At 41.9% G+C, this 12129-nt stretch overlaps 1 protein-coding gene across 1 annotated transcript in view; it reads right to left on the bottom strand.

Moving 5' to 3' along the window:
* The window catches only part of Cand1 (Cullin-associated and neddylation-dissociated 1), a 74371-nt gene extending 67662 nt beyond the window's left edge, over positions 1-6709 (bottom strand). The window contains exons 1-2 of the mRNA XM_070104165.1: positions 6587-6709; positions 393-562 (exon numbers count right to left, since the gene is read on the bottom strand). Coding sequence (XP_069960266.1) covers positions 393-562; positions 6587-6628 — 212 coding nt within the window. The 5' untranslated portion in view covers positions 6629-6709. The remainder of the gene's footprint in view (positions 1-392; positions 563-6586) is intronic.
* Positions 6710-12129: the final 5420 nt, after the last annotated feature.

The raw sequence follows: 12129 nt of genomic DNA, 5'->3' as shown, positions 1-12129 counted from the left end.
ATTACATGTTAATTTAAGACTGTTCAGAACATTAAGCTTGCTTAAATAATTCACTCTCATTCAACAGTCATCGGTCTTGACTTTTAACAGAACTTTGTACAGTGGTATCTCGAGTTACGAGCTTAATTTGTTCCAGAAGGCTGTTCGAGTGATGATACTGAACGAATTGTTCCCATAAGGAATAATGTACATTAGATTAATCTGTTTCAGACCCCCAAAAATACACTTACAAAGGCACTTACACATATACACTTACATAATTGTTCGAGTTGAGAGCTGCTCGTATCTCAAGGTACCAATGTATATGACTAAGTGGCAAGAAGTACTCTGTGTGTGTGTGTGGGGGGAAGGGGGGTTTGAGGAAGGGATAAGAACACCTCAACAATGCTTACCACTTGACAGCGAGGTTCTGTACTTCTCCATTCTTATCCTCCAGTAGTCGAAGAAGCATTCTTACAACTTTGCGCTCCGACTCGTCATCCAGCTTGATTGAGTCTTTCTGCAGTTCTGTCATCAAATCATTTGTGGCCATAAAGCGGTAATCTTTGTCCGTACTTGTCATCTGTAAGTAAATATCTGCATATAACATATCATACCAAAGAAAAAATATGAGTCCAGTATACTACCAGATGCATTATTGTGGAACTTAATTAAGGCACTAACACTGGCAGCTACCCAGCATTATTATCAAAAGAATATAGCCATATGCACAGTGAATACAGTGGACCCCCGCTTTACGATCACCTCTCAATGCGACCAATTATGTAAGTGTATTTATGTAAGTGCGTTTGTACGTGTATGTTTGGGGGTCTGAAATGGACTAATCTAATTCACAATATTCCTTATGGGAACAAATTCGTTCAGTAATGGCACCTGAACATACTTCTAGAATGAAATAATGTTGTAAACCGGGGGTTCACTGTATTTAATACTTATGAATCCTGTTAAAAAGATGATAATTGATGTTAAGTGACTCAATGAGTATAATTTATCCTCAAAGTGTAACAAACTGATTATAAATGTAGCCTAAGGTGGGTGTTATATTGGGAGTCAAACCTTTACATCAACTGACAGACGAACAGACAATACGTAGTATAGAGTATACTGGTAAGCACTTGAGTTTATACATTATGAGACGGCACTGCTCAGCCCAAGGTTGTTGGAGTAAAGAGGGGGCAGACAAGTGCTGAAAAAAGTACAGCAAGAAAAGCCTTTTACTGTATTAAATACTGTAGGACATTTCCCCTACAAGAAGCTTTATCAAGAATAAGGCTTCTTGCAGGTGAAACATCGTATTTAATAAAGGGTCTGCTTGATAAGATAAGATAAGATTTCGTTCGGATTTTTAACCCCGGAGGGTTAGCCACCCAGGATAACCCAAGAAAGTCAGTGCGTCATCGAGGACTGTCTAACTTATTTCCATTGGGGTCCTTAATCTTGTCCCCCAGGATGCGACCCACACCAGTCAACTAACACCCAGGTACCTATTTGCTGCTAGGTGAACAGGACAACAGGTGTAAGGAAACGTGTCGAATGTTTCCACCCGCCGGGAATCGAACCCGGACCCTCCGTGTGTGAAGCGGGAGCTTTAGCCACCAGGTACTGCCAGTGACACTCTTTCCCAGGCCCCCAAAAAAGTGCTGGCATGTATCAAATTTTTTATAGGCTTTCACATCCTGTCTAGCATAAGGAGAGATTATTCACAAAGAAATGACATAAAGCAGGAGATTATGACAGAGTACAAGTTCAAGTGAAGTGACATTCAATGTGACTTACCAGAGTAAATCAGCCGACTTCAGTCACATGATAGCAAAACCTCAAGAGAAAGTATTGTCATCTTTGAAAGTGTTGGATATTAATATCAAGTTTATTTTCTATTTTCAACTTGTGTATTGTTTATTTTCACATTTATTTAGTTGGTTGTACTACTAAACAGTATTTAGATCTTTAAATTATTGAGCGAGTTTGTAGTTTAAAAAGTTTATCATTGTTTAAGACAGTAGTGACAGGAGTGGTGAAAGTTGAACCAGACAATACAGATGAACTGTCACTGCGGAGACGAACCTGACAATGCACATTTGGCCTGAAGCTTATTCTTTATTGTTATTCTTATTATTAACAGAGTTAATAACCCAGGATAACTAAGAAAGTCAAGCAGTGTGGCTTATTTCTGTTTGTGTCCCAGGATGCCACCCACAGCAGTCAGTTAACATCAAGGTTCCTACTTACTGCTAGGTCTCCTGAAAATACTACCAGTGAGCCACAACCCACCAATGTCAAAACACAAACACTTGCAGGTGCCAGTAAGCAAATAAGTTTATTTAGGTTCAGGAAGACATACGTACAATCATCATACATACTGTAAATTACCTACCAGAATAACCCAAAAGAGTCAAAGTGACTTGATTTCCATTTTGGTCCATTTTCATCACAGTGCTATTAATACCAGCACAAGCAACAGAACTCCTATTGCTAAGGCAATAATTCTGAGTGAAAATTGTCAATTATGGTATAAACCTTGGTAATAAATACCGACAAGTTGGTTTAGAAAGACACATGGAAGACGATTTGGTCCTGGGACCGAAATGTTTTCTACTAAATATGCCACTAAATATACCTTGTACATGTACAAGGTATACCAGTACATGTACAAGGTATGCCAGTACATGTACAAGGTATGCCAGTACATGTACAAGGTATGCCAGTACATGTACAAGGTATGCAAGTACATGAACAAGGTATACAAGTACATGTACAAGGTATACCACTACATGTACAAGGTATACAAGTACATGTACAAGGTATACCACTACATGTACAAGGTATACAAGTACATGTACAAGGTATACCACTACATGTACAAGGTATGCAAGTACATGAACAAGGTATACCAGTACATGAACAAGGTATACCACTACATGTACAAGGTATGCAAGTACATGAACAAGGTATACCAGTACATATACAAGGTATACCACTACATGTACAAGGTATACAAGTACATGTACAAGGTATACCAATACATGTACAAGGTATACCACTACATGTACAAGGTATACAAGTACTTGTACAAGGTATACCACTACATGTACAAGGTATACAAGTACTTGTACAAGGTATACAAGTACATGTACAAGGTATACATGTACAAGGTATACAAGTACATGTACAAGGTATACAAGTACATGTACAAGGTATACAAGTACATGTACAAGGTATACAAACCATAGCTGACATCAGTGACATACTACTATATAAAAAGTTCCTTGTTATGCTGAGCATTTCCCGCAAATTATGTCAGTTTTGTCCCAGGATGTGACCCACACCAGTCCACTAACACCCAGGATGTGACCCACATCAGTCCACTAACACCAAGGATGCCACCCACACCAGTCCACTAACACCCAGGATGTGACTCACACCAGTCCACTAACACCCAGGCCGTGTCCCACACCAGTCCACTAACACCCAGGATGTGACCCACACCAGTCCACTAACACCCAGGATGCCACCCACACCAGTCCACTAACACACAGGATGCCACCGACACCAGTCCAATAACACCCAGGATGCCACCCACACCAGTCCACTAACACCCAGGATGTGCCCCACACCAGTCCACTAACACCCAGGATGCCACACACACCAGTCCACTAGCACCCAAGATGTGACCCACACCAGTCCACTAACACCCAGGATGCCACCCACACCAGTCCACTAACACCCACGATGTGACCCACACCAGTCCACTAACACCCAGGATGTGACCCACACCAGTCCACTAACACCCAGGATGCCACCCACACCAGTCCACTAACACCCAGGATGCCACCCACACCAGTCCACTAACACCCAGGATGTGACCCACACCAGTCCACTAACATCCAGGATGTGACCCACACCAGTCCACTAACACCCAGGATGTGACCCACACCAGTCCACTAACACCCAGGATGCCACCCACACCAGTCCACTAACACCCAGGATGCCACCCACACCAGTCCACTAACACCCAGGATGTGACCCACACCAGTCCACTAACACCCAGGATGTGACCCACACCAGTCCACTAACACCCAGGATGCCACGCACACCAGTCCACTAGCACCCAGGATGTGACCCACACCAGACCACTAACACCCAGGATGCCACCCACACCAGTCCACTAACACCCAGGATGCCACCCACACCAGTCCACTAACACCCAGGATGTGACCCACACCAGTCCACTAACACCCAGGATGTGACCCACACAAGTCCACGAACACCCAGGATGCGACCCACACCAGTCCACTAACACCAGGATGCCACCCACACCAGTCCACTAACACCCAGGATGTGACCCACACCAGTCCACTAACACCCAGGATGTGACCCACACCAGTCCACTAACACCAGGATGCCACCCACAGCAGTCCACTAACACCCAGGATGCCACCCACACCAGTCCACTAACACCCAGGATGTGACCCACACCAGTCCACTAATACCCAGGATGTGACCCACACAAGTCCACTAACACCCAGGATGTGACCCACACGAGCCCACTAACACCCAGGATGTGACCCACACCAGTCCACTAACACCCAGGATGTGACCCACACCAGTCCACTAACACCCAGGATGTGACACACACCAGTCCACTAACACCAGGATGCCACCCACACCAGTCCACTAACACCCAGGATGTGACCCACACCAGTCCACTAACACCCAGGATGTGACCCACACCAGTCCAATAACACCAGGATGCCACCCACACCAGTCCACTAACACCCAGGATGTGACCCACACCAGTCCACTAACACCCAGGATGTGACCCACACCAGTCCACTAACACCAGGATGTGACCCACACCAGTCCACTAACACCAGGATGTGACCCACACCAGTCCACTAACACCCAGGATGCCACCCACACCAGTCCACTAACACCCAGGTAACTATTTTACTAATGGGTGAACATAGACAGCAGGTGTGTTAAGGAAACACGTCCCGAATGTTTTCCAGCCGTACCGGAGGAGATTCTAACCCCAGTGTGCGGAGTGAGTGCGCTACCGATCCACCTATGAATTTTTAACTCACAGTCCCCTCAGGGAAGGTTCCTTGATGTTGGTGAGGGGCTCTTGATTTAGGGAATTGGATCTGTTCTCCAGTTCCCCGAATTAAGTCTGAATGCCTTCCACATCCCCCCCCCCAGGCGCTGTATAATCCTACGGGTTTAGCGCTTCCCCCTTGATTATAATAATAATTTAACCCACAGATGGTAAGATAAGATAAGATAAGATAAGATTTCGTTCGGATTTTTAACCCCGGAGGGTTAGCCACCCAGGATAACCCAAGAAAGTCAGTGCGTCATCGAGGACTGTCTAACTTATTTCCATTGGGGTCCTTAATCTTGTCCCCCAGGATGCGACCCACACCAGTCGACTAACACCCAGGTACCTATTTGCTGCTAGGTGAACAGGACAACAGGTGTAAGGAAACGTGTCGAAATGTTTCCACCCGCCGGGAATCGAACCCGGGCCCTCCGTGTATGAAGCGGGAGCTTTAGCCACCAGGCCACCGGGCCAGAATTAAGAATTAAGTCTGCCCGAAATACCCAGGTACGCTAGTGGCTTTTTTTGTAATTAATATGTTAGAGTTTGTATTATTATTATTATTATAATCAAGGGGGAAGCGCTAAACCCGGAGGATTATACAGCTCCTGGGGGGGGGGTGGAAGGTATTCAGGCTTAATTCGGGGAACTGGAGCACAGATCCAATTACCTGGATCAAGAGCCCCTCACCAACATCAAGGAACCTTCCTTGATGGGTTGAGGGACCTAGATCAAGAGCCCCTCACCAACATCAAGGAACCTTCCTTGATGGGTTGAGGGACCTAGATCAAGAGCCCCTCACCAACATCAAGGAACCTTCCTTGATGGGTTGAGGGACCTAGATCAAGAGCCCCTCACCAACATCAAGGAACCTTCCTTGAGGGGTTATAATTAATATCTTATAATTTGTAAATATAACATCGTAAGCTTCGCGAGGAAATAAATATGTTCGTGTTCGTTATTTAGGTACAGGTTCGCGGAAGTACTCTTGTTATATGTAAATTACCCACCAGGGTGACCCCCCAAAAAAAAAATTAGTGATTTATTATAATTATTGTAGTTGTGATCTTGTGTGGGGTTGGAGGGGGTTAATTCCTTGGATCAAGAACCTCCCTCACTGGCATCACAGCGCCCCCCCTTGAGGGGCCATTAACCACAAATTACTAGTTAAATACACTTAGTTATTATTACATTCATGGGTAAGCGGTAAACCCACAGGGGTAAGTGAGCTAGAAGTGGGCAAGATAATCTATCAATCTGACCCCCGAGCTCCACCACACACTACTTCCTCATCTACATAATATCCACCACAAATACTGAAGTAAAACAGTAACTATGATAATTAAATGGATAAATTAGAGCCATGATGTTAACACAATAAATAATAACATTGGTAGTGGCTGCCTCCTGGGCTCCATTACTGCTTATTTCTCCCTCCCACGTAAGTAACTCCTACCCAACTCTTCATGCCACGCTGCCCAAGCTCACCTTCTCCAGAAGATTGGCGATGTGGTAGGAAACACTCGCCATTTTGGTGGTTTATTTAGTAAAATAAGAGCGAAGTGATCCAGCCACTGTCCAACCTCCTCCTCGATGCCGATGACATGCATTTCTTAACAATATTCATAATAATTACATACATGTGGCTTATTACTACCAATTTAACTTTCTTAATTACTTAGGCCATCAATAGTGTTAATTACAATTAGTTTAATTCATTAGTTAGTAGTTATTCGCCAGTTTTAATATTTTTGTAAGTGTATTTCTTAATTCATCACAACCACAAAACAGAGGCTTCTGATTGGTCCGCCGCACTGGCGCTAATTTTGAAAAATTTGGAAAAAAAAAATTTCAATTAATGAGGAAGTGCTAAACCTGGAGGGGTGGGGGCTAAACTAATTTGATACGAGGACGGAACTATTCTCTCCAGTTCCTTGGATTAAGCCCTAACTAATGTAACAATGTAAATAAGTCACTTGGTCTGACTTTCTTTAGGGTTATTCTGGTTGGTAATTTACACACAAGTTACCATGAATGATAATTGTACTTATGTGTACCTGTAAACTTACTAACGTATTTACATGATAGTTAATGTCAATTGTATGCTGTAAGTTTATTTATGTACAAGTACACATAAATATAGTTACCATACATATTGTAAATTACCCACCTGCATAAACACAAAAAGTCAAAGTGACTTATTACCATTGTGGTCCTTGTATTTCCATTGTGGTCCTTGTATTTCCATTGTGGTCCTTGTATTTCCATTGTGGTCCTTGTATTTCCATTGTGGTTCTTGGATTATTTCCACTGTGGTCCTTGTATTTCCACTGGAGTCCTTGGAATATTTCCACTGTGGTCCTTGTATTATTTCCACTGTGGTCCTTGTATTATTTCCACTGTGGTCCTTGTATTTCCACTGGAGTCCTTGGATTATTTCCACTGTGGTCCTTGTATTTCCACTGGAGTCCTTGGATTATTTCCACTGTGGTCCTTGTATTTCCACTGAAGTCCTTGGATTATTTCCACTGTGGTCCTTGTATTTCCACTGGAGTCCTTGGATTATTTCCACTGTGGTCCTTGTATTTCCACTGGAGTCCTTGGATTATTTCCACTGTGGTCCTTGTATTATTTCCACTGTGGTCCTTGTATTTCCACTGAAGTCCTTGGATTATTTCCACTGTGGTCCTTGTATTTCCACTGGAGTCCTTGGATTATTTCCACTGTGGTCCTTGTATTATTTCCACTGTGGTCCTTGTATTTCCACTGAAGTCCTTGGATTATTTCCACTGTGGTCCTTGTATTTCCACTGGAGTCCTTGGATTATTTCCACTGTGGTCCTTGTATTATTTCCACTGTGGTCCTTGTATTTCCACTGAAGTCCTTGGATTATTTCCACTGTGGTCCTTGTATTTCCACTGGAGTCCTTGGATTATTTCCACTGTGGTCCTTGTATTTCCACTGGAGTCCTTGGATTATTTCCACTGTGGTCCTTGTATTTCCACTGGAGTCCTTGGATTATTTCCATTGTGGTAAAGGACCCCAATGGAAATAAGTCACTTTGACTGACTTTTTTGGGTTATTTCAGGTTCTCTACACACATGCTGCTATGTATGATAATTCTATATAACTGTATTTGTGTATACCTGAATAAACTTACTTACTTACTGGTCCTTGTATTTCCATTGGGGTCTATGATGTGTTCAAGACTGCTGTTTGAACATTTCGTCCTTGATCACGTGGTTAACACACATCACGTTTAGCACTAAACCCGAAAGTGTCAGTCTTATACAGTACATTTTTTCCCGTCGACCTAGTATCTGCAATTAGTAATTACTTATTTGCAATTAGTAGTTACCTATGCAATGAGCAATTGCCTGTCAGTAATTACCTATCAGTAGTTAGTACTTACTTATCACTAATTAGTGACTATCAGTAATCAGTAACTATCTGCAGTTAATTACCAATCTGTAATTAGTCATTACCTATTTAAGAAGGAATCAAGTCCCAGGTCTTGTATTGTAACTCTCAGTTGAATGATATGTCAAGTCACACTAACTTATTTTCATAAGTCATACAGTGCCTGATAATGTAATCAGGGTTGATTTAAGGAAGAGGAAATTGGTTACAATTCCTTGGATCAAGAACCCCTCATGGCCTGTTAATGTAATCAGGGTTGATTTAAGGAAGAGGAAATTGGTTACAATTCCTTGGATCAAGAACCCCTCATGGCCTGATAATGTAATCAGGGTTGATTTAAGGAAGAGGAAATTGGTTACAATTCCTTGGATCAAGAACCCCTCATGGCCTGATAATGTAATCAGGGTTGATTTAAGGAAGAGGAAATTGGTTACAATTCCTTGGATCAAGAACTCCTCATGGCCTGATAATGTAATCAGGGTTGATTTAAGGAAGAGGAAATTGGTTACAATTCCTTGGATCAAGAACCCCTAAGAAAAGCTTTTGACACAGTAAACCACGAAATCCTACTCCACAAACTTGACCACTACGGTATAAGAGGCCATGCGCTTGCTTATTTCAAATCTTACATTACTAATAGGTATCAGTACGTCACCATTAAAGACACAGCATCAACAACACGGCCACTTGATACTGGAGTTCCGCAGGGAAGTGTCCTTGGTCCCCTGCTCTTCCTCATATACATCAATGACCTACCAAACGTATCCCAACACCTAAAACCCATTCTCTTTGCTGATGACACGACTTATGTCATCTCTCACCCTAATCTTGCCACCCTTAACACCATTGTGAATGAGGAGCTGATTAAAATATCGACTTGGATGACAGCCAACAAACTTACGCTTAACACTGACAAAACTTACTATATTATGTTTGGTAGCAGAGCAGGAGATGCACAAATTAACATTAAGATTGACAACACTCTAATTACCAGAAATAATGGGGGGAAAATTCCTAGGCTTATACCTTGACAATAACCTGAATTGCAGCACCCATATGCAGCATATAGCCAAAAAAGTATCCAAAACGGTTGGGATCCTCTCCAAGATACGATACTACGTGCCGCAAAATGCCCTTCTCACACTATACCACTCGCTTATTTATCCATACCTCACCTATGCTATTTGTGCTTGGGGATCAACTGCAGCAACACACCTAAAGCCAATAATAACCCAACAAAAAGCTGCAGTAAGAATAATCACTAAATCCCATCCCTGGCAGCACACCCCCCCACTCTTCAAAGATCTAAACTTACTCCCAGTTCAGTACATCCACACTTACTACTGTGCAATCTATATCTACAGGGCCTTAAACTCTAATATCAACCTTGACCTTAAACGCTTTCTTGATAGTTGTGACAGAACCCACAGGCATAACACCAGAAACAAACATCTCTACGACATTCCCCGTGTCCGACTAAACCTTTACAAAAATTCAATGTATGTCAAAGGCCCTAAAATCTGGAATACCCTACCTGAGAACTCTAGAAATGCAGACACATTCATCACCTTCAAAACTACCATTAGAAAACATCTTATCTCCCTGATACACCCCGTCAACTAACTTCACGAATACCACCTGGTGGTTCACACTTACACTCGCACACTCATTTGACCATAAACAGAAATATTAATCTCAGTCTTAATATAATGAATCCTGTGATACTCCAATACTGAAACTATGTACTGTGCCAAAACAAAAGCATTCACACTGCTAAACTCACAAAATAGTATTTAGTCACTTAGCCATAATACCAACTTACCTCATAATTTGTAATATTTTACATTTAAGAATAAAACTAAGTATGCCCGAAATGCCTAGCCATGCTAAGCGTTCTAGTGGTACACTCTGTAATCTCAATTTTACTACATGTTAAACCAAACAATAACCAAATTTCTGTAAACTCAGCATTGTAATCCTTACAGAGAATCCTTATAGAGAATAATCAGGGTTGATTTAAGGAAGAGGAAATTGGTTACAATTCCTTGGATCAAGAACCCCTCATGGCCTGATAATGTAATCAGGGTTGATTTAAGGAAGAGGAAATTGGTTACAATTCCTTGGATCAAGAACCCCTCATGGCCTGATAATGTAATCAGGGTTGATTTAAGGAAGAGGAAATTGGTTACAATTCCTTGGATCAAGAACCCCTCATGGCCTGATAATGTAATCAGGGTTGATTTAAGGAAGAGGAAATTGGTTACAATTCCTTGGATCAAGAACCCCTCATGGCCTGATAATGTAATCAGGGTTGATTTAAGGAAGAGGAAATTGGTTACAATTCCTTGGATCAAGAACCCCTCATGGCCTGATAATGTAATCAGGGTTGATTTAAGGAAGAGGAAATTGGTTACAATTCCTTGGATCAAGAACCCCTCATGGCCTGATAATGTAATCAGGGTTGATTTAAGGAAGAGGAAATTGGTTACAATTCCTTGGATCAAGAACCCCTCATGGCCTGATAATGTAATCAGGGTTGATTTAAGGAAGAGGAAATTGGTTACAATTCCTTGGATCAAGAACCCCTCATGGCCTGATAATGTAATCAGGGTTGATTTAAGGAAGAGGAAATTGGTTACAATTCCTTGGATCAAGAACCCCTCATGGCCTGATAATGTAATCAGGGTTGATTTAAGGAAGAGGAAATTGGTTACAATTCCTTGGATCAAGAACCCCTCATGGCCTGTTAATGTAATCAGGGTTGATTTAAGGAAGAGGAAATTGGTTACAATTCCTTGGATCAAGAACCCCTCATGGCCTGATAATGTAATCAGGGTTGATTTAAGGAAGAGGAAATTGGTTACAATTCCTTGGATCAAGAACCCCTCATGAGCATCAAGACACCTATCTTGGTTAGATATGCTTTTAATTTCTCTAAAAATTATTTCTTAATATCCAATTACTACACTCCTGAGGGAGCTCTAAACTCTTACAGGTCATATAGTGCCTGGGGGGTATGAGAGACATTAGGGTTTGATACAAGGAAGGGGACCACTGGTTCAATTCCTTAGATCAAGAAAATTTCACTGGCATCAGTGAACCTTGGATATAGGGACCCCTCAAGGTACCTATATCGACTAGCACAAAGATGCCACTGTAAGTCGACATATCTCTTTTCTCTCAAAATGCCAGGTACCAGTCTAAATGCCCACTCTTGTACTTCCTGTTTTTATTTTGTTAATGAGTATTCCAAATCAGCATTGCATATTAAAAAAAAACACTAAACCCATATGGGTTATACAGCTTCTGTATGTTTAATAATGTCTTGTTTATAAGGTAAAGTACTGTGAATGAATATTTGCCAAGATTCTAAAAAATGAACTTTTAGGATAATAGTTACAGCCTCGCCTCACTTAGCGACATACTCATTTACTGACTGCTCAGACTTACGACCAGCTGTCTGACCGATATGCAAACCTAAGTATTGTATATTAGAGCTGATTTCCTCTATTCTGTTTATTACAGTACACAATATGTGCTTTCTTTTTGGGTCGCCCTGCTTCAGTGGGAGATGGCCGACTTGTTAAAAAATATACAGTACACTATTGTAT

Source organism: Cherax quadricarinatus, chromosome 89, assembly GCF_038502225.1.
Source record: "Cherax quadricarinatus isolate ZL_2023a chromosome 89, ASM3850222v1, whole genome shotgun sequence".
NCBI lineage: Eukaryota > Metazoa > Arthropoda > Malacostraca > Decapoda > Parastacidae > Cherax > Cherax quadricarinatus.
This window is presented reverse-complemented; position numbering and strand designations above follow the sequence as displayed.